At 38.5% G+C, this 21900-nt stretch overlaps 2 protein-coding genes across 6 annotated transcripts in view; one reads left to right on the top strand and one right to left on the bottom strand.

Moving 5' to 3' along the window:
• The first annotated feature begins 67 nt into the window (after positions 1-67).
• Positions 68-6971, top strand: CTSO (cathepsin O). Its single transcript, XM_031614240.2, has 8 exons — positions 68-321; positions 1086-1191; positions 1419-1552; positions 2577-2744; positions 3168-3289; positions 3707-3870; positions 4296-4388; positions 5246-6971. Exons 1-8 carry the CDS (start codon positions 184-186, stop codon positions 5278-5280), a joined length of 960 nt encoding a protein of 319 aa, XP_031470100.2. The 5' UTR covers positions 68-183; the 3' UTR covers positions 5281-6971.
• A 7-nt stretch (positions 6972-6978) lies between these two features.
• The window catches only part of TDO2 (tryptophan 2,3-dioxygenase), a 35554-nt gene continuing 20632 nt past the window's right edge, over positions 6979-21900 (bottom strand). For 2 of the 5 annotated variants that reach the window (XM_090138431.1, XM_031614239.2), the window contains 12 exons: positions 19456-19522; positions 19009-19114; positions 17986-18076; positions 17047-17117; positions 15677-15804; positions 12217-12403; positions 10869-10976; positions 9792-9903; positions 9615-9672; positions 9245-9324; positions 8642-8732; positions 6979-7863 (listed from right to left, as the gene is read on the bottom strand). In XM_090138431.1, coding sequence (XP_089994557.1) covers positions 7710-7863; positions 8642-8732; positions 9245-9324; positions 9615-9672; positions 9792-9903; positions 10869-10976; positions 12217-12403; positions 15677-15804; positions 17047-17117; positions 17986-18076; positions 19009-19114; positions 19456-19490 — 1221 coding nt within the window. In that variant the 5' untranslated portion in view covers positions 19491-19522 and the 3' untranslated portion in view covers positions 6979-7709. The other 3 variants (XM_090138432.1, XM_090138430.1, XM_090138433.1) reach the window with 3 other exon arrangements.

Genomic DNA, 21900 nt, shown 5'->3' with positions numbered 1-21900 from the left:
CAGCAGCAGCAGCCACCACGTCTCGCCCTTTCCTGCCTCGCAGCCCGACCCCGCCTCTCCCTGCAAGGAGCCGTGCCGAGCTGGGGACGCCTCTCGAGACCCCACCCGCTATGACTCGGCAGCCGGGGGCGGAGCGGGCAGGGAGCCGGCGGGGAGCGGGGCGCGGCCGTGCAGCCCGCGGTGATGATGGAGGTGCTGGCGTTGGGCTTGGCGTGCTGCCTGCTGCGAGCGGCCGACGCCGCGTTCCCGGTGCCCGCGGGCGCTGCGGGGCGTCGTCCGTGGGACGGAGGAGGACGGGAAGAAGAAGCGGCGGCGCTGCGGGTAGGTCGCTGCTGCGCTGCTCGCCGCTGTGCCTGCGGGTTCCTCCCTTCCCCGCTCCCGCCGCCAGGGGGCAGCATGACGGCAGTGGTCGGGTCCCTCTTGGGTATCGTGCTGCGTACGCGTTCTGTTAGTTCTGCGGCATGAAACAAGGCGAGGTTAAATCTTATCTAAGGATGAAATGTTTTCGTGCGTCTCCGTGTTGTGCTGCCCGACAAGGGCGTCAGATGATTTTGGCATCACTTGTTGTCAGCTTATTTTGTTGGTCTTATATTGATTTTATACTGTCTGTGCGCTTGTAAGCGTCTCTTTGTGTCTTTCCTGAAGCTAAACTTAGTCTAATCACTTTCAGACTGGCTCGATAAGAGCCCAGGGTGAGCCTGAGCTGAATGTGAGCTGAGCGAGTTACCAAGGAGTTCTGGCCATAAATTGTGCCAGGGAGGGAGGGTCAGGGTAGATATTAGGAAAAACTACTCATAAAGAGCGGGGAGGCAGTGGCACAGGCTGCCAAGGGAGGTGGGGAGTCACCATCCCAGGAGGTGATCAAGAACGGCGTGGATGTGGCACTGACAGGCGTAGTTAGTGGGCATGGTGGGGCTGGCTTGGTGGGTGAATTGGGTGATCTTAGAAGTTTCTTCCAACTTGAGTGGTGCTCTGATTCTAAGGTCATGTTTCTTGTTGGTAACCTGCTCTTACAGTTTTGTTTGGTTTGTTTTTTTCAGTGCTGCTAATTTAATAACAACCACGGTGCTTTTGTTTTTATTCAGGAAAGCGCTAAAAGAATTAGATTACTGAATTTGCCATCAAATGATAGTGGATCTGCTTTCTATGGAAAAAATCAGTTTTCTCACCTCTTTCCTGAAGAGTTCAAAGGTACAAAATTGTGTTTCCCACACGGAATATTTCTGTTCTTTCTGAAACTGTAAGAATATTTAAATTAGTTCTGGATTGTGGATTTATAAGGCTGTGCCATTTCATGATTGTAACTACAGATCAAATTCACCGTTATGGTTTCTAGTAAAACAGGTTGGGTTTGTGTTGTTTATTTGTTTTTGTCATCTGATTAAGCAGATTTATACATGTTTGTATTCTATGTTCAGCTATTTACTTAAGAAGCATACCTCACAAACTCCCCAGATACATAAAAGTGCCAAAGGGAAATGAAAAACCTTTGCCAAAGAAGTTTGACTGGAGGGACAAGAAAGTCATTGCAGAAGTGAGAAATCAGCAGACAGTAAGTGGCGGTGATTTCCTTTTGCTGATCCTCAAGCACTGGTTAGAGACAGATCCAGGAAGTACATCACAGAGCACAGTGAAGGACAGGGAAGGATCAGCGCTGCCTCAAGCCTCTGAGCACTGATGTGTAGAGTAACACAGCCTTCTATGAAGAGTGGGCTTAGGTATAAAGCATAAAAGGTAAAAGTTGTTAACTGTACACATTTTTGGGGTAAGGTCTGCATCTTCAGTACTTGACCTCTTGCCCTCTGTACTCCTGGTTACAGATCCGTTGCTTGGAGTGCCCATGGTTAGTCAAACTCCATACCTTTACCACCAAACTCCTCTTCCATGGAGGTGCTTTCATGGCAGGAAAATAGAGCCTGACTGGTTACATCCCAGATTGGCTACAGTCATCCAGTACACTTAACAGGATCAGAAGCACTCGGCTTTTAAAACTCCCAATATTTTTCCTTTGTGTAACATAACCTAGACCTTGCCTAGGAATAAGTTCTGTGCTCCCTGTTTAAATCACCACAATTTAAAAAGCTGAGAAAACTAACTGCGATATCAATTAAGATTTTTTTCTCTCACTTTTAATTCTGGTTTACTGCTGCTTGTAATCTAATATACTTGTATAAAATTCTTCAGACGACAGAAAACTACAGGCTGTCTCCTTAAGTGCATCCTTTTCAAAAACTTAATAAATAATTTCTTCCCGGGTCTCAGTCTGTAATTAAGAAAGTACATATCTAGCACTAAAAAGTGTCCCGAGGTCTGTTTTAAAGGGCTGTTTTAATGTTAGCAAAAATGAATCAGGAAGGGATCATAAAAATAAGACATCTTTAATTCATTTTTAGTTTTCACAAAGTAGCACAGGAGGGATAAAAAACAATCCCATATTTGTAATGCCATAAAAATGAAGATAAAAAGCGATGTAGTAAATGAAGGACGTTGGAAAACTCTTTATACTTAACACTTTTCCATATTGTGTTAGAAAAGCAAAGCTGACTTTTTTGTTCCTCCTATCATCTCTCTTCCAGTGTGGAGGCTGCTGGGCTTTCAGTGTTGTGGGTGGTATAGAGTCTGCCTATGCAATTAAAGGAAATAATCTGGAAGAGCTCAGCGTACAGCAGGTTATCGATTGTTCGTACAGTAATTATGGTTGCAGTGGTGGTTCCACAATAACTGCTTTGAGCTGGCTGAATCAGGTTTGAAACTTTTTATAAATTTTGAACCCTTCTTTAGCACTGTTTGTTTTGTTTTGTTTCGTTTTGTTTATACAAGGGAAGAAGTGATGGGGAAGAGGGAATATGTGCTTTACAGATCATCTGATTCTTGTTTGTGTGTATATGGTTATTTATTTAATCTAGAATTGTTAATTCGAGCAGAACTGAAACTTGATTTGAATTTTATAGTCTATATATGTTGCTTGTGAATGCACTAAGTTAACTCACAAGGGATGAGAAGAATATTCTTTGACCGGTGCAGCATTTCCATTGAAATCAACTGAAGCAATAACTATACAGTACCAATGTAGAAGAGCCCATTTATGCAAGGGTCATTATTTGGATTTGAGTCTCCAGTTTTGACTGGACTGAATCAAACGCATTCATTCATTTATCTCTTTGCAGACAAAAGTCAAACTTGTGAGAGATTCAGAGTACACTTTTAAAGCTCAGACAGGACTGTGCCATTATTTTGCTCACTCGGATTTTGGAGTTTCAATTACAGGATTTGCTGCATATGACTTCAGGTAACTGCTGTTGATTCTTTTTATTTGCTGTACTTTCCCTTCAGTGTTCACTAACTGGAGTCAGCCAAAGGTTATGAGGTTGATTTCATCTGAATGTTTGAAAAACTAAAGGGCAATAACAGTATATAAGTGTTTCCTAATTGAGAGGAGTGGGGCATAAGAGGTACATGGTGCCCACTTGACCAAGACTTTTTAACAGCATTGTATCTTTGGACTGGCACCTACTTTATAGTCTGTGTGCCCCGTGTTGTAGTAAATAAAATATGTATGTATTGATGTATGTTATGTGGTGTGTGGAACTCATAGGAAAAAGCTTAATTATTTGATTATTAAATCATACTTCGGTAGATTACTGCCTCTCAAATTGCTTTACTATGCCAACTTTAAACTCTGTGTTATCACTCACTTCTTTCACAGCGGCCAGGAAGAGGAGATGATGAGAGTACTTGTTGACTGGGGTCCGCTGGCAGTGACAGTAGATGCAGTTAGCTGGCAGGATTATCTTGGTGGGATCATACAGTATCACTGCTCCAGTGGAAAAGCAAATCATGCTGTACTTATCACTGGTTTTGACAGAACAGGTATGTTTACATCAACTGAACTTGTAAGTTTTGTTTTCTCATCCTTGCAGCTTGCCTCCTGTGAGGCAGGATATTAGAATCCACAATGTGAGGACTGCTTGGGTTGGTGTCAACTCAATTCTGGAAGTGCAGTTCGATCCCAGGAAATTCTTCTTTTCCATATTCCTTCAGTTTAGTGGGACTTGATGTCCCTGTAAAGACAAGAACACAGGTATCTATATCTTTACCCTAACATAGGGTATATCCAGTCTGTTTTACACTGAAGTATTAGTCCTCTCTGTGAACAATAAGAGGCTTCTCTGTATAATGTCATCCATTCAGCATCCTATGAGATATTAAAATGCTAATTAACTGTATAGAATGTTAGCATTCTTATGCTTCCTAATTATCACATTGTCTCCAGTTTCTGAAAATATATTTTCCAGGTAGCATCCCTTACTGGATTGTACAGAACTCTTGGGGCCGTACGTGGGGAATAGATGGCTACGTTCGTGTTAAGATAGGCAGCAATGTCTGTGGTAAGTCTGAAAAGTGATGCAAGTGGTAAAGGCCACGTGTTGCTCCATGTAAGTAAAGCGATACAATGGGATCCTCACAGAGGAAATACAAATCACTGCTACGTTTTGAATGAGGTTAGATGAGTTCAGATAGAAAAACAGTGGTTGTTAGTTCAACCCAGCCCTGTGGTTGATTGACATCACGCAGGTGTTAAGGTACGTAAGCTGTAATAATTGAAGTATGACAGTACCTTACCATGGAGAGGTAATGGCATTGCCAAGTGTACAGTTGTGTATCATCAGCCTAAGCTAGAGATGTTGCTATACGCAGCGTAAGTAAAACAACTGTGGTTCTGGTCTGGTGGATGCAGATCTGTAAGTTCAGCAAATAGATATGGAAAGTGGATCTGCACGTGCTTCAGAATTGTGTACTATGTCTGTGACTTTTTGTGCAAGATATGGAGGTGTATCCTTTTATTGCCAGCTCCGTCTCCGCCCTGTACTGCTGTCTCCATTTTCTTGACATTTGAGTGGCTTTTATATTCTTAAATACTTGTTTTCTGCCGAGTTTCTGAATCTAGAAGTAAGACAGGTAAAGCTCCCCTGCAAGGATTCTGCGCTGAATCCTCAAAGGTCTTGAGTTTTGAACATGAAGCAGAGGAAGAAGAAGAATAGATTTCAGCTACAATGTCAGGCTATGAAGAAATAAGAATTGCAGCTGTTTATTTTGGTGTTTTTTCTGCCGCCACCCTATGCCAATACTTAATGCGTGGAAGAGAGAGGATGTAATATGAATATGAGTTCTGGTCACTTATTTGGTGGCAAGTCTCTGTTTCTAGTATTCATTACAATTTTTTGTTTGTTTCTTTCATTTATAGGAATAGCAGATACAGTTTCATCAGTGTTTGTTTGATTCTGGCTAAAGACCAGGATTATCATTTGGCATATGCTATACATGAAGATTTTACTTCAAAGCAACGTTTCCTAAAATAAGAACAAACTGTATGAAGAGTTCCTGCTTTTTAGGCACAACAGGAAGTGGTCGGTTGGAATTTTTAAGTATGTTTTTATTTGGCACGTGTGTTATGTATCAAATCTCCCACGGAATGAGAAGACTTCGAATCAACCACAGAGCGTGCAGAAGGAAGTTGCAAAGAGGAATTGAAACTACTAAGGTGAACTTAGGTAATAAATAGTAAAAAGTACATTGCTTAAAAAATTGTTTTGAAGAAAGAAGTAGTAGCAAATAAGGAATTTGAACCCAACAATCGGTGGTATGATGGAGTATAATCAAAATGCTTTGAACATCAGAAGCACGATGATTGTCAGCTTTTTATTAGGAGAGAAGGGTGCTAGAAGAAAAGTTGTGTTTATGCTACCTGTTTTGGCTTTTCTAGCATCTCTGGTTGACACACGTTTTTGTCTTCCTCCTTTTTGTGAAATCCTACATTTTTCTCTAAAACTAGATGAACAGAGGAGTGAAATAGTGTCAGCGGTTTACGGGCTGGTTTGGCCCAGTTCCGTGACCAGCGGGGCGGAGGGATCCACAGATCCGCGCCTCTGGAAAAAGGGAACAGGGGACCCCAAAATAATTAAAAACAGCGGCAACGATCTGAGGAGAAACAAACTAATTTACTAAATATAGTATCAGAATGCAAGATAACACACTATAATACAATATAATTAAATTTGAAGCTAATAAATCAAATATAATAAGAGAGAGAATGTCCGAAAGGTGGATAGGCCTCACCACAACGCGGAGAGCTGAGGTGAGATGCGCAGTCCAGTTGAGCAGCAGGGAGAAAAGGGAGGAGAGCCGACGAAGAGCAGGCTAAGAAGAGTGCATCAGGTGACCTTGCCAGGAGTTGCATCTCAAGACTCTCTGTGACCGCAAAGTCCCCTGGGGAATGTAGTTCTTCTTCTCTTCCAGGCAGGTACCCAGAGCTTGAGCACCAACAGTTAAACTCCCACTGCCCCACATGATGTTATGATGTAGAATACCGAAAACCAAAAATCACAAAACCATGACAAATAGCCATAAAGCAATCTCCTGAGCAGCCACGGTTTCTGTAATGCTATAGTCCTTCTATTTCAGTTCTTTTCCTTTCATGGGTAGCTAGAACTTCAGAGCTCTTCAAAGATGCCACGAATGTTCATCATTGTCTCTTGTATTGTCACCTTAGTCCTTCTCTTTCTAAGAGTCAGTATTTTAAGTGGGGGGGAAAAAAAGACCTGTGTGCTAAATGTCAGGTTCTGTTCCTGTCTCTAACAGGCTTAAACTTCAGAATAACAAAAGGGGAAGCATTTTGTGTAGTAAGGCCATACCCTTAGCAGATTACAGGCAACAAATAGCACGCTTTCCTGATGGGATAAGAACAGCTAAATTCTCAATTGCCATAAGAGCAGTGTGTTTTTATAGCAGTATCAAACATTGAAGGTCCAGCTATGCTTCTGAAGCGGTACAAACAAGCCTGACTAGAGCACAAAGATACAGAACTCTTCTCCAGAAATGTAGGCCTGCAGAAAATGTATTTTCCAGAGAAGCATTTAGTAACAGTCCATCTAATGAGTAGATAACAAAGCTTTATCTATTCTGTGATCAAAGTTACCTCACTTTTATGATGCAACAATTTTATCCTTGTTTCAATGATATTTTGATTAAAAAAATACTCTAAACAGCTGTCATATTGTTGTGTGAATGTTATGCTTGTTTTAGAAGAAAACAACAAAAGAATAACTTGAATACTGCTTTATTTGAAGTGTGAAGTAGGCATTTATCTCTACTGTTCTTAACAGTAAATATTCCTAATGAAGGCCTTTATATTCTTTAAGAAAATTCCAGAGGCTTGGGTTTCCACAGATTCAGGATATTTGTTTTGAAGATCTTAACCTGAAATTTCTTTTGGAACTCTACAGCTCTCTATCATCTTAAGCTGATGAGAATAATTGCATCTTCAACTCAAAGTAAATTAGTAACAGCCATTAGGTAAACTGACAAATAGAAACATATGTACATATAAGATGTGATGATGATAATAATCTGTATTATTTTTTTCCTGTCTGCAAGTAAAGATTTTCAGATACAAACATTCAACTTAACTAGCCATTAATTTGAATTGGATTTTTTCTTTAATAGAGCCTGAATCAGTGCAAGATTACTTTTTCTACAAACAATTAAATTTATTCAATATGTTAGGTGGAGTATTCACCTAGTTTTGTCATACATAAATAAATATTTACACACCCATGCTGATGAGAACAGTTGCTTTAGTTCAGGAATAGTATCAGGAATATTTCAGGGTGAATGTTCTGAAGTTCTTCGCAGCAGCCAGTCTAGATAGTTCAGTCAGAGTCATCACTGCTAAAATAGGAGCTGTCACAGTATTCTGCTGTATAAAGGAATTTATGAATTGTTGGATTCATCTTTGGTATCCAGTGTCTTGGGACTAGAAACGTTGAAAGATTGAACAAATCCACAAACACCTTGTACCTGTCACTGAAAAAGACAATTGGAACAGTTAATGTTGCTGTGTATGCCAATGGAAGTGCCACAATTTTGAAATTGTGGAATAATTGGAATCATGTGGAATCATACCCTCACATATTTAATAATGTTTCTGCACTAACCGTTCTTCTCCTTAGTATTCTAGAGTTTAAGTTCAGTCCACGGTTCAGTCCTAACTGTCTCTAGGGCACAGCAGATAAGATTTAAAAGAAGCTACTGCTGCATCTTTCTGCTGAATCTTCAAAATTTTGTGTAAAGAAGTTCTGAGCATTCAGGGAGTTCTGTGCTCAGTTCAAGACCATCCACTAAAAAAGGAAAAGACAGTTCCTCTGTTATTTTAAATTCCTTCTCTGCTTCATCCAACAGAAGATGTTTCTGATTTTCACCTGCACAGCCATAGGGTATTAACTAAGTTTATGTATCTTAGTTTATACAATTAGAGGTCACACTAAGAAATAAAGAAACTCAGTTGCACAGCGTATGGGGTTAACTTTCATCCTGCATCATATTATTTCCTATTACAGTAATGCCTAATCCCTTGACTGAGAATTGTAAATGCACTTTGCATGATGATTTAAGCCCTTTGCCACAAAAGACTTAGAATTCACATGTATCAACCTGATAAAGGTACAACTTGGATGGGAACTTCTCAGTATAGTCCCAAAAGAGGAATGATGGCTTTAACTTTTAGTGAGCTGTCTGAAACCTATCTCCCAGCAGTACAACATCCATGAACAGTATCAAGGTAGGAAAAAGGCATTATTCTTACCTCACTGTTGAGCGCAAGTACTGGTAGCCTGATGATCCTCCTGTGCCAGCCTTACTGCCAATCATTCTGTGCACCATGCAGACATGGTTATCTAAACAATGCATACAAAGGGCAGGGCATTAAAAAATAAACGAAGGGTCACATCAAGGTGAATACTGCATTCTCAGAGGCCATAGAGAGATGAGCTACTAAGTCTTCAGCAACGTAGGAGTTAAGTATGCCACTCAAGTCAGCTGACATAAAATGATTGTTAATACAGAATTAACACATCAATTTGTAGTTGTCTAAATAGGGAAAGAGCAGAAGAAGTATTTCCATGTGAACAGTCATCATGATGAGGGTTTGGGAAAATATATTGTTATTCCTTAAATAAAATCTTTCACTTAGCATGAAACATGTCATGAAAGTGATAGCTTTACCTATGTATCTACTGATCACAGAGGAAGCTGCTCATCTTCGCTCTTGGCCAAAGTACAAAAAAGTTATTTTTAAAGGACAAACTCAGAAGCTCAATGCTAAAACTCTAGTTATAAGTCTCAGAATGTGAAATAGAACAGTTTACTTGAATCTAAGAGAGTATCTCAATAAAAGAGTGCTACTTACATCTCCATTTTGTCATGAGTACGTCAATATCCATAAGAGAGGTGAGAAGCTGAAATGGAACCTGAAAACGGGGCTCCTCTCTTGGAAAATGAAAGAGAGAACAGTAAGACCTCTCATGATGAACTACATATTTCTAACTATCACATCAGCAACAAAAGACACTCTGTGTGTGTTTTTCCCAATCTGGTATTGAAATACCAGTAGATATTCTAACAAGCACTTTGGCCACTTAAGTTTTAATCTGTCTTTTTCCCCCTCTTTGTTGAAAAATACTTTAAAACTTTCTAGGACACTTTGTAGAACAGTTTGTTTTCAGCTTTCCAGCTGCCAATAAGCACTGAAAATATTTTGATACATCTTATAACATTACCTGTAGAAGTAGATCATTAGGGCACCCTTCAGAGCTTTATAAGACAGTCTTCTTTCTCCTGCAAAATACAAATATCTTTAGTTTGTTGCTAATTACCCTGAAAATGTAGTGTTGTTGTGTGATTATTCTCTATTTATCATATTTAAAAATTCAAATATGTATATTAATATACTTTACCTTTACTAAGCAGGTGTTCATGCCGTTTTTCATCAAATAATGAAAGTAATATATCTTTCTGCTTTTGAAATTCAGATAACAAGTCCTCTTTTTCTTCTGATTCTGGTTTGGCCTTTGATATTTAAATCAAAAAGAAGGTTTTTATTTAGAATTCAGTAGGGAAAAAGCAGGTTTTTTGAATGACCCATGATTTAACCTCTATTTTCATCTAAACTCTCTGTAAGTTTACACTTGAAGTGTAAGAACTGTATTTTCAAACAAGGTAGGCAAGTCACTGAGTCACTGTTCATTAAAAAAAAAAAAAAAAGAATTACCAGTAGTTGTGCAATTAAGTACAATTCACGCAATTAAATGCAATTCAAATGAATAAATGTTCAAACAAACTAACATCACTTTTCTTTAGGTCTAGAGGCTTCAGAACAGCTAATCTTAATTCATTTGAAGTCTGATTATTTTATTTCTTAGTTTTCAAGGCAAGAAGAAGACATTTTGTATAGCTATGGATTAGAAAACTTAAATAGAAAAGCTGGATAAATCAGCAAGTTGTAAGAATATTCTCAGGAACTTAATATATTCTTATGTTATAGTGTTTCTTCCATTTAGAAATGTACTTATACCTACAGGCTTTACAGCGCTTGGGGATTTTTTTCTTGTTTCTTTGCCAGTGTGATTCAAATGATCACACAACAGCTAAGTGCCATGTACTGTTAAGTAGTAATGGTCAGTATATAGTGACACTCCTTACTTGTAGTCCCAAACTTTGTGGAGTTTTACTCTGAACTTCAAATGCAAGCATCCAAGGTGACATAGTTTCAGTAAGATTAGTTTTCTTCCTGTGATACTTTCCCTTTTCTTCTGCAATCAAAATAATCCACATAGCACATGCTTAAGATGTTCCTAGATGTCAAATTATAGACTTACTGAGATTTCCTGATAATGTTTGTGATTTTTATGCTTCTTGTAAACACTGGCTGCCAAAGATTAAATGAAGTGAGAAACCAGGAGTGGGCCAAAATGCCAATTAAAGGAACATGATTTCCAGCTGTCTCTGCATATAGTTGGATCAAAAGAACATACCTGTACTATGGCAAATTCCTCTTCTAGTCCTTTTAAAATATTCACTTCAAATTGGCCCCAGAAATCAAATCCTTCTGCCTCAAGTCCTGGAGTTCTTTCCAGCCATGCCTTTAACAATAACAACGTATTCAACTATTCATAATGAAAACACAGTACTCTAGAATTACAATTTATAGCAATATAAATTACACTTGGTTCTGGTTTAATACTCATACAGGTGCAAATTACTGGAATAAGGATGTCCACATGGAAGATTTGTGTCTGTATAATGATGTCATGCAAACACACCAATAGGTTACAAGTTAAATTATCAGTTAGAAGAGTTGTTCTCTTGTTAAAACTCATTCCCTTGTAGACTGATGAAGCAATGTTATTCCACATATAAACTAAGATAAATCTCAGAATGAAGATATAGAACCATCTGCTAGTATAGCCAGTTTTTATCTGATCAGCATGAATACTGTTCACACTGTCTGACATTAGCTTACATCAGAATATGTTATAATACAAGATCAAAATGCATGTAGCAGTTAGAAACCTCTTTGATTTCCTTTTAACAATGGTAATGAAATGAGAAAAAAGACAAAATCTGTGTGGTCAAACTCCTTTTAAAGATAATTTTATTTAGCTCCTTCTTATCCAAAGATGACCAGGAAGAGAAGGAAAGTTACAAAGATTTCTTACACATTCTGTAGCGGGTGACAGCAAATGAAAGCGTAGAGAATAATTTTGTCATAGAGATGTGAATGTGCTTATTGAGGGTTATATTACATTGTTCTTTAGAAGTTAAGTTTGCATGTGAAAAGAACAACAGAGTTAAAGAAACTGCCATGTTTGAGCAATGCACAGTTTTCAGTCAAGGACATTAAATCAAGGTAAGTGAGAAAGAAACATTTGTTGACCTTTTCTCATTTTCATTTTGGGTTGGCATTTTTGTTTTCTGTTTTTTTTTTTTTTTTTTTTTTTTTTTTAGCCTAATACTCCTCACTAACATTGGAATATTTTAAAATTTTTATTCTATAAAGGTTTGTGGTTATGAAAAACAATGCAAATGACCCAATACATTAATATTCTTAGATGACTCTTATTTCTGCAATGTGATTTACTAGCTAAACAGTTATATTTTCCAAACAAGAGAGGTAACAGCTGGAAAAAAAAAAATCAGTTGGTTTGAGAATGGCCAACTCTTTCATACTAATTTTGATAATAATTCAAAATGTGAGTTACTGGAAACCTGTCAGCATTCTTGGTTCTCTCAAGGGAAAAAGATCATCACTTACAACAGTGAAGGACATTCTCAAAGGAAAGAGTAAAACATTTAAGCAAGGTCTCAGACAGATATTATTACCTCCACAAGTTGCAGAAGCGTTGGTTCTTGCTCTGATTTCAGCAGTAGTTCATAATCCTCTCCCTTGAAGTTATCACGATAATGCCTTCTGTTATAGGGAACCCTCAGGCTTTGGGGAACACCAATCTTGTTCTCTAGCAAACGAAATTGCAGGCTCTGAAAACCTGAGGCCGGGCTTAAGTAGTCTCTTTGGGAATAGAAGAGAAAAACATACAAAAATACAGGATATTATTTTACCATGATGGAGTTCTCTGGTTCTCAGCTAAAGAAATAACTATGTATCTCATATTTGAAGAATATCAAATAGATAATTAAACATTTTTTGTATGCTTGCAATTAGGGGGCAAAAAAAAAAAAAGTTTTATATATATATATATATATATATATATATATATCTCTGTGCATATACAGAGATATATATACACATTTTTATATTGTGTTTTAAAGTGGCAGCTCTGTGTATGTGTTTCACAAAAGAAAAATTAGTAAATATTTTCTTTCTGGACAGCAGAAGTAGCTTTACCCCAAATACACATCAGGAAAATTTAAATATGACTAAAGTGCCATTAAGTTCCTTTTAAATAGGCTTGTTATACATATGAACAATTGATACGTATGAAATAAATAAAACCTACTAAATCTTTTTCAGAACATTATTCTGAAGGATTCATTAACAGGATTCTTTCTGGGCTGAATTATGTGAACATATTAGATGAACTGATTAATAAAATTGATCTGAAATCCCACATTGCTAGGTAATTGTAACACACTCTGAACTGCAAATAGAAGAGTTGGAAAAAACAGGTAATGTATCTGTTTTTGTATTTGATTGCTTCATATTACGTATTACTGTACGTCGTTGAAAATCAGAAGCAATGACTCCTCAGAAGATTATTAGCTCATGTATTTCCCCTGCTGTAGAAAACACAGATGTTCCAAACTTCCAGCGGAAGCGAAGTTGTATTTTCATGTGCTTTTCGGTTAGAGAGTTCTAAAAGACATGGGAAATGGTACTAAAGCAATGCAGAAGGGGGAGGGATGCTGGAAAGTGTGCGAGTCAGGCAGGTCAGGGACACAGTCAGAATGGGAATAGGAAGACAAATGGTGAATTTCATATGAAGCTGTCACAAACGGTAGTGGAAGGAGCTGGTTGTTGTGAGATAAGAAGTAGGAAATGCCAAGTTAGAAGTGAGGAAAACCAACTGATCCCGGAGATAGTCCATGCAGAAAGCAGATGAGCTACAAACAAGTTGATCCAGCAATATTTTGAGCAGCTATGGGAGAGCAGAAGTTCTTGAGGAGAAATAAGAAGAAAGCAATGTTACTTCAGCCTCTTGAAGCAACTCTGGGAAGCTAGGAAATACTGTCCCCCAAGACAGTATAATGATGTATTTGATAACACATAGAAAAGTGTTTGGGTAAGAGAACTGCATCCTCTGATTTGTCACAGAATATGGCTGCAACTGCAGTGGTAAGTTTCAAGTAAATTGTTAACAGAACCAGGAAGCATTTCTACTCTTTCTGCTGGAATTTGAATTTTTATTATTATTTTTAAGTCTGAAGACATTTAACACAGCACATACAAACATCAGAAGTTAACTTGTATTTCATTGCAAGGTATGCTGGTCTTGCAATCAAGCTCATGTTCTTAGTGGACTTTGTACTGTAATGCTACGTTTACCTCCAACGCACATTAACCGGAGAGCTGATCACAAGAGATACAGAGAAAGCTGAGGTCCTCAGTGACTTCTTTGACTCAGTCTCCACCAGCAAGGGCTCTAGTCACACTGCACAAGTTGGAGAAAGCAAAGATAATAACTGGGAGAAGGAAGATCTGCCCTCTCTAAGTGAAGATCAAGTTCAAGATCATCTAAAGAACCTGAAGGTGCACAAGTCCATGGGACCTGATGAGATCCATCCATGGGTTCTAAGGGAGCTGGTGGATGAAGTTGCCAAGCTGCTATCCATCATATTTGAAAGGTCATGGCAGTCTGGTGAAGTTCCCACTGATCAGAAAAAAAGAAGACTCAGGGAACTACACCCCAGTCAGTCTATCACTGCACCTGGCAAGATCACAGAGCAGATCCTCCTGAAGGTCCTACTAAGGCACAAGAAAAATAAAGATGAGGTGATTGATGGTAATGGATTCACCAAGGGCAAGTCATGCCTGACAAACTTAGAGGCCTTTTATGATGGAGTTACAGCATCAGCAGATAAAGGAAAAACAACTGACATAATCTACCAGGACTTGTGCAAAGCATTTGACACTGTCTCGCACATCATCTTTGTCACCAAACTGGAGAAAAATCAATTTGATGGATGAACCACTCACTGGATAAGGAATAAGCTGGATAGTCACACTCAGAGAGTTGCAGTCAATGGCTCAGTGTCCAAGTGGAGATCAGTGATGAATGGCATTTCTCAGGGATGGGTGTTGGGACCAGTGTTATTTAATATCCTTGTTGGTGACATGGACAGTGGGATCGAGTGCACCCTCAGCAAGTTTGCAGATGACACCAAGCTGAGAGGTGCAGTTGACACATTAGAGGGAAGGCATACCATCCAGGTAGACCTGGACAGGCTCGAGAGGTGGGCCCATGCCAGCCTCATGAACTTCAACACGGTCAAGTGCAAGGTTTGCACCTGGGTCAGGGCAATCCCAAGCACAAATACAGGCTGGAACAAGAATGGCATGAGAAGAATTTGGGGGTGCCAGTTGCTGAAAGACTCAGCGTGAGCCAACAATGCACACTTGAAGCCCAAAAGGCCAACCATATTCTGGCTTGCATCAAGAGAAGAGTGACCAGCAGGCCGAAGGAAGTGATTCTGCCCCTCTACTCTGCTCTTGTGACACCCCACCTGAAATACTGCTTCCAGTTCCAATACAAGACAGACATCAAGATGTTGGAATAGATCCAGAAGAGAGCCACGAAGATGATCAGAAGGCTGGAGCATCTCCCTTACAGGGACAGGCTGAGAGAGTTTGGCTTTTCAGCCTGGATAAGAAGACTCTGAGAAGACCTTAGAGCAGCCTTCCAGTACCCGAAGGGAGCCTAAAGGGAAGTTGGGAAAGAATCTGTAAGGATATGTAGTGACAGGACATGGGGGAATAGCTTTAAACTGGAAGAGGGTAGATTTAGACTAGATATTAGAAATAATTTAATATGAAGGTGGTGAGGCACTGGAACAGGTTGCCCTTTCCCTGGAAGCATTCAAGGCCAGGTTGGATGAGGCTGTGTGCAACCTGCTCTAGGTGTCCCTGTGTATAGCAGGGGGGCTGGAACTAGGTGATCTTAACGGTCCCTTTCAACACGAAGTATTCTATGATTTTGTTCTCACCCTGTTGAGCAAATCAGGTTCTACAAGCTGCCAGGGTACACGCAAGTCCTTGCTTAAATTCACAACCAGCTCAAAGGATTACTATCCTATGCATTACTATGGAGGAATAGTAAGTATTTACCTGAAATCAAAGAAGTCCAATGCAGTCATGGTTTCCAAAACTGAGAACTGTTCCACAAGTAGTTTCAGAATCATTGATATTCTGTTCATTCGAGTAATAACCTTCAGCATGTTCCTCTCATCTCTTACCTTAGTAAGAAATAAATACAATGATTGGACAGAAAGCGGTGTTCTCTTTACACTGTCTATTTACTTCATGTCTTTTCATCGTTGTGCAACATTATTGTTCTCAAGTCATTTTCCACGTGAAATTCCTAATAGCAGAACAATCTAATATTGATTAGAGCTCAGATTTTAACTGAAAGTATAATATTCAGTTATTTAAATCCATTTTTCTCTCACTGATTCCTATTAACTCAATCCCATTAAGTTTATTTCCCAGACCAGGGCAAACAACCAGAAAATATCAAACTATAAAAATGAAATATGAAAACTATTTCCTTAACTTTAATAGCAAAGCAAGACAATTAACATTGACATTTCAAATTCTGATTGTAAGATAGCTTTCATTTGTCACAAAGAAAAATTATTCTATTAAGAACTGATTGTGGTCAAATACATTTTGATACCATTTTAAGAAAGCCAAGAATATTATGACTGCAGGGGGCAACAAAGAACATTTTCATTGATCATTGTAAGAAAAAGAAACTCCTCCTTTCTGAAAGAAAGTCAGATCTACTTCAAGTTTTTCTTCACATATACAAACTCAGGTTGTTATTCGAGGTATTACATGCAGTCAGCATTTTCTGTGAGCATATTAGGTCAGGAGGGTTCCCTTGTTATCAGTAGTTATGATGTATGTTTAGTGTTGGATAAATGTTTAGAGATGTTTAAAATGCTTCTGTTATATTTGTCATTTTACAAAATTCTCATGCAATTATACATTATGATTTTGATTATTGCTCTTCCATTGGATTTCACAATACACTGCTACTGCAAATAGTTTTGCTTTCATGCAGCAGATATTAGATGAAAGGAAACTGTATGTAGAGTTCAGAAATTCAAACAAAGGCAGACACTGACATTTCAGTGTAAAATAGACCTGTTAGCCCATTTTCAGTTTTGCCTCTGAGCATGACTTATCTGCACATCCAAATTATCTTCTGCAATTTCCCAGTACTAGTAGGAAAGTCTGAGAGTATTTTGGCCAGTGAAACTGGTCTTGGAGAGGCATCTATGCAAAAGGTGAGGAAAAAGGATTCTGTATCTGTGCACAGTATGAGGATATAAGAGCCATACAGCCACTATTTTTGCTGTTCAAAAAAAAAAAAAAAAAAAAGCTCCAACTATATGTAACTTGCATACATCAGGCTGGGAAGCAAGAGAAAGAGGAGTCCAAATTTTACCAGAATGAATATTTACATGACTTACATGTCCATTCTGAAAGATCACCCGAACAGAATCCAACTCCCACAGAATCTGCTTAAACCAAAGTTCATAAGCTAAAACAATAAAGTCATTGTTAGCAATAACTTCAGCATTATTTTGTGGGTTTTTTTTTCTTTTTTTCTTCATAATGATGAGGAAAAATTCTTATTTTTTGATTTGAAGTGAATAGACTATGTTTACAATGTTGGCGTATAAAAAAGTGCTGATATAAAAGAGTATTGCCTGTTCTAGTGTGTTATCCATTACCAAAACTATTACATGAAATAATCTAGTATCAAGAGCATAAATAGAACATACTTTCCACATCAGATAATAGATGTGCAGAATGTAGATTGCAAAAGGGGAAAGAGAAAAATTCAGGTCTAACACTTCAGCAACAAGACTATGGCATTATAACCCCAGAGCTGCTTACAACTTTAATGACTTCTACAGGTTTCCTATCTACAACAGGAAAGTGTCATCCAATTAGTGCCTGCAGACCATGTGGATACAGGCAGTTAGGGAACATCTAACTATTGTGCTGGTTTCTAATGCCTCTCAATGGTTAAAGCAGGATTGAAGTTTCAGAGAAGCCAGAAACCAAAATATATAAAGCTTGCCTACAATAAACTGCTTAGCACCCTATTACTCAAGCCGGAATAATTTGTCCACCTTAAACTTCTCTAGAAAGAGAAGCTGATTTTCCAAATCTGAATTTTATAGTTATGACTTCATAGGCATAGAGTTCATTACAGCCTTAGAAAACATTCAGGGATATATGCAAATATAAACACATAAAAAGAGAGAGTAATTGCAGCAACCAGGTGAAAAATGAAAACAAATTACACATAGCACTTGTCAATTACAATTAGTACTTGTCAAAGTAACTTCCTGCAGCAAGAATGCCAAACCACCATTGCTCTAGTCCTCTCAGCTACTTACCTTGATGTGTCACAATAAAAAGATGCTCATCGTGGATCTTGTTTCCTTTCTTTTCGCTCTGTAGCTCTTGGGCATTCAGTATTTTGTTCAACTTAAAAATAATAATAAAAGACTATTTGTAAAGTTCCCAATTCTGCTATTAGACACTCTATGTAGAGCTTATATTTAAGGAAAAAAAAAAATTAAAATATTCCAGTTTTCGTATAAGAAGTTAAAATAAATAGTTTCTTTGTAATTAGAAAAAAAAAAATATCTGAAATTAACATTCAGGAATGTCAAGTGAAAAAGCTTGGAAAATCATTTTAAGATTTTTGAATACATATACAAAAAAAGAGAAAACAAAATAGTGTATTCTCCAGATCTGATATCAATACTGACATATTCAGTGCAAGAGAGTTCTGATAGAAAATTCTGTAGCCAGATAATACATAACTATGCAAGAGCTATGATTTGAGGCTGAACTAGTTATTTCAGTTCTGACATTAGTAATTTTTGATTGAGTCAGATTCATTATCTCACAGCTGCTTTAAAAGAAATCATTGCAAGATTCTGTATTATATGTCAACAAATTAATCTCTTGTTCTCAAGCACGGAGTAATTCCACTCACTTCAGTTCTTGCTGTCATGAAAATAAAAGGAAATGTCTATGTTATCTTATTACTTCTGACATTTTATTTTTACATATTTCTTGATTACTTCTAGCTGTGTTTTGGGTGGTTGTTGTTCTTTGTTTGTTTGTTTTCCTTTCATACCCTACATTACTGGAATGTAATTTTCCAACCAAATATTAAGGAGTTTCATGCAGTAATTTGGGGAAGTTGCACATGGCCTTTTGATTTACAGAAAAACTGCTAACTGCTAACTATCAGATCAAATAAAGTATTGTGCTGCATCACTTCACAGTTTACGTTTGCCAGTACAATTAACTACCGCCAGTGCATGACTGGGAGAAGTGCCAATCTTGTGTCCTGGCTCAGGTCTTCTAATCATCCAAGACAGTAAAATTCAAGTCATTACACTTACTTGCAGGTAATCTCCATAGATAAGTCCACCTTTGCTGGCTTTATTTATTCCCTCTTGCGATTCATCAGCTTTCTCATCTTTCAAAGATAGGTTGCCAAATTTATATCTGAGAAGAAAAGCAAGAAAATATGTAAGCTATTTAATTAAACAATTATTGCTATATTTGTCATTTTATTAACAGGTGCACCTAAAATTCAAACAATGAAAAAAATGAACTACTAAAGCAATCTTCTGAGAAAGAATGCACCTGATGTACACCTTGTCACAGCAATAATAGCTGGTAGCATTAAATCTAGTTCATCACACAGCCCTTCCCTGAAGGGTCCTCATACTCCCTTCCCTTAGGGATAGTTATAACAGTCTATTTACAGATAATCATTAATTCCTCTCCAAAATTTACATTAACTTTATATCTTTTAAAACAAAATAAAGATAGGAATAACTCACGAGTATTTGTTCCCTGTGAAGGGGCACCCACTCATGGTTCCAGGGTCCAAACTCACTGAGCTGTGCTCTAGGGAAAAAAAAAGCCAATTCAGTTAACCCTAATCTGCTGCACCTGCCTTATATGTGACCTTATCTCCCTCTGTAGACCAACCCCCCCAAATCCTCTTAGCTCTCAGCCCATCCCTGCTATTCAGTAGTTACAGAAACTGTCATGGCACAAAGGTCAGTAAGTTCATGCGGTTTTGGCTCTCTAATGTTTTGTTTCAACCAGCAAAAAAAGAGTGGCTGGGACACTTGCTTTTTCCCATATGACAATTTTTGTGCACTTTGCTGTGTGGCTTTCCCTGATGGAGACTTGGCTTGTGTAAGGGATAAGTCAGTGAGAAGTCTGCATGTGAATAAACACAATATTTAATATTTAATTCAGAGCTTGGTTAGGTAGATTTTTAACCTGCAACACCTCATATCAAAGCATCAGTATACTTCAAACTTTAAAAAAAATGAAACATGAAAAAGGAAAGGGAGAGGAAGGAAAAGAAAGAAAATTGAAACTTCCATGGAAAACTGAACTGTTTGTAAAAGCTTTCAAGCAGTGCGTTTATATTCAAAGTGGGCACACAGATTATAAAACAAGGAAAAGAAAAATACATGTATGTTACTATTCCAGGGGTTTAATTCATTACAATTTCTTGATTTTATTTCCTCCTGCAGAAGTTTCACTCTCATTTGTTGACAAATGTTACTCAATTCTGTCTAATCATCAGCCTAACAGACTATGAAGTAACGTGTTACTAGTGTGCACTTCTTTTGTACCTGCCAGCCTGTTCTGAAAGAAGTTAAAGCTCAGTTTTTCTGTAAACAAAGTTACAGGGGCCCTGTGAACCCAGGACATTTACTCTCATACATCGTGCAGTGGTATCTGTGTGCTAGATTCAACTGTTCCAGTCATGTAAGAGTAGATGGATGACAAAAAAATATGTGGGTCATGAGATATATGCCCTGCTAAGTCAGATGCTGTATGTCATGCTAAACAAATGTTAGCTTAAAACTGAGTTCTCACACAGCTGAGCCACAGGTATGACTCCACTGAGGCAACTCATAAGGAAGATAACAGTGTTCTTCCATCACAATATAAAAGCTGATGGGGCAAAATAATCCTCATCATTCATTTCTATACATCTGCTCTGGATACCAGCAAGTGGAAATAAAGGCTGCACACTAGCATATACATCAGTGCTTGAAAAACATGCTGCTTCTACTGAAACTGCTGTATTATGAAGAAACTGCCCCACTGTGCTCTGCCCTGGTGCAGCCTCATCTCAAGACCTGCGTGCCGGTTTGAGCACCACAATGTAAGAACGACATGAGGCTATTAGAGAACATCTACAGGAGGGCTATGAAGATGGGGAAGGGTCTAGAGGGCAAGGTATATGAGGAGTCCCTCAGTTGGTTCAGCCCAGAGCAGAGGAGCCGAGGGGAGGCCTGATGGCGGCTGCAGCTCCTCACAAGCGCAGCCCTGAGCTCTGCTCTGTGTGACAGCAACAGGGCCTGAGTTGTGTCAGGGAAGGGGGGGTGAGGGTGAGGAATAGTTCTGCACCAGAGGGCAGTGGGTATGGCCCCGAGCTGCTGGAATTCAAGAAGCATTTGGACAGCACTCAGACACAGGGTTTGAATTTTGGGCCTTGTGTGGAGGCAGAAGTTGGACTCCATGACCCTTGTGAGTCTCTTCCAACCCAAGGCATTCTATCACCCTGTGACCTGCCCCAGCTACAGATCTCAAAAGCATGGGCAGCAAAGGCTTGGTTTGTCATTTCCAGTTGAAACAGACATCCTGAACCTCCACTGTGAAATCAAACTTCTTGTTATCTTTCCTAATGTCACAAAGGAGGAGTGTAAATACAGTAAAGGAACAAGAATAGCTGAAAAATATGAACTCTCAACCACATCAGAGAAGCAAATGTGTTTCCTTGTGCAGTTAATATCTTTCGTGGGGCCCAAAGAATAATGCATTTTCAGTTCAGTTCTCTGACTTGCAACAGTTATACTGCCTGCCCTATAGGAAAGACTTTGAAGTCTAAGAGCCCTTTTAAGCTCTGTGCTTAACAAAAACATTAATTGCAAGTTTGGGGAGTAAGACTACCCTCGGTTGGTTCAGGGTTACTAAACTCCCAAAATCTAGCTGAGAATACTGTCTGAATCAAGAGATACAGAAATTTCTGTTTTGATTCAGCAACAATCTGCAGTCAACAAAATAAATCAGCCAAATTGCAAGAATTTAGGAATTTAATTACAGTACGTTCAAATTCCAACACGTTCAAATTCTCTGCTTACAGACCTCAAAACTGATTGATTCCATCACTCATTCACCTCACTGGCTACCTGAACGTGATTTTAGTAAGCCATCACAAGTACATCATGAACTTGGTACTGATAAATAGAGCAAAT

Source organism: Phasianus colchicus, chromosome 4, assembly GCF_987193195.1.
Source record: "Phasianus colchicus chromosome 4, bPhaCol1.hap1.1, whole genome shotgun sequence".
NCBI lineage: Eukaryota > Metazoa > Chordata > Aves > Galliformes > Phasianidae > Phasianus > Phasianus colchicus.
This window is presented reverse-complemented; position numbering and strand designations above follow the sequence as displayed.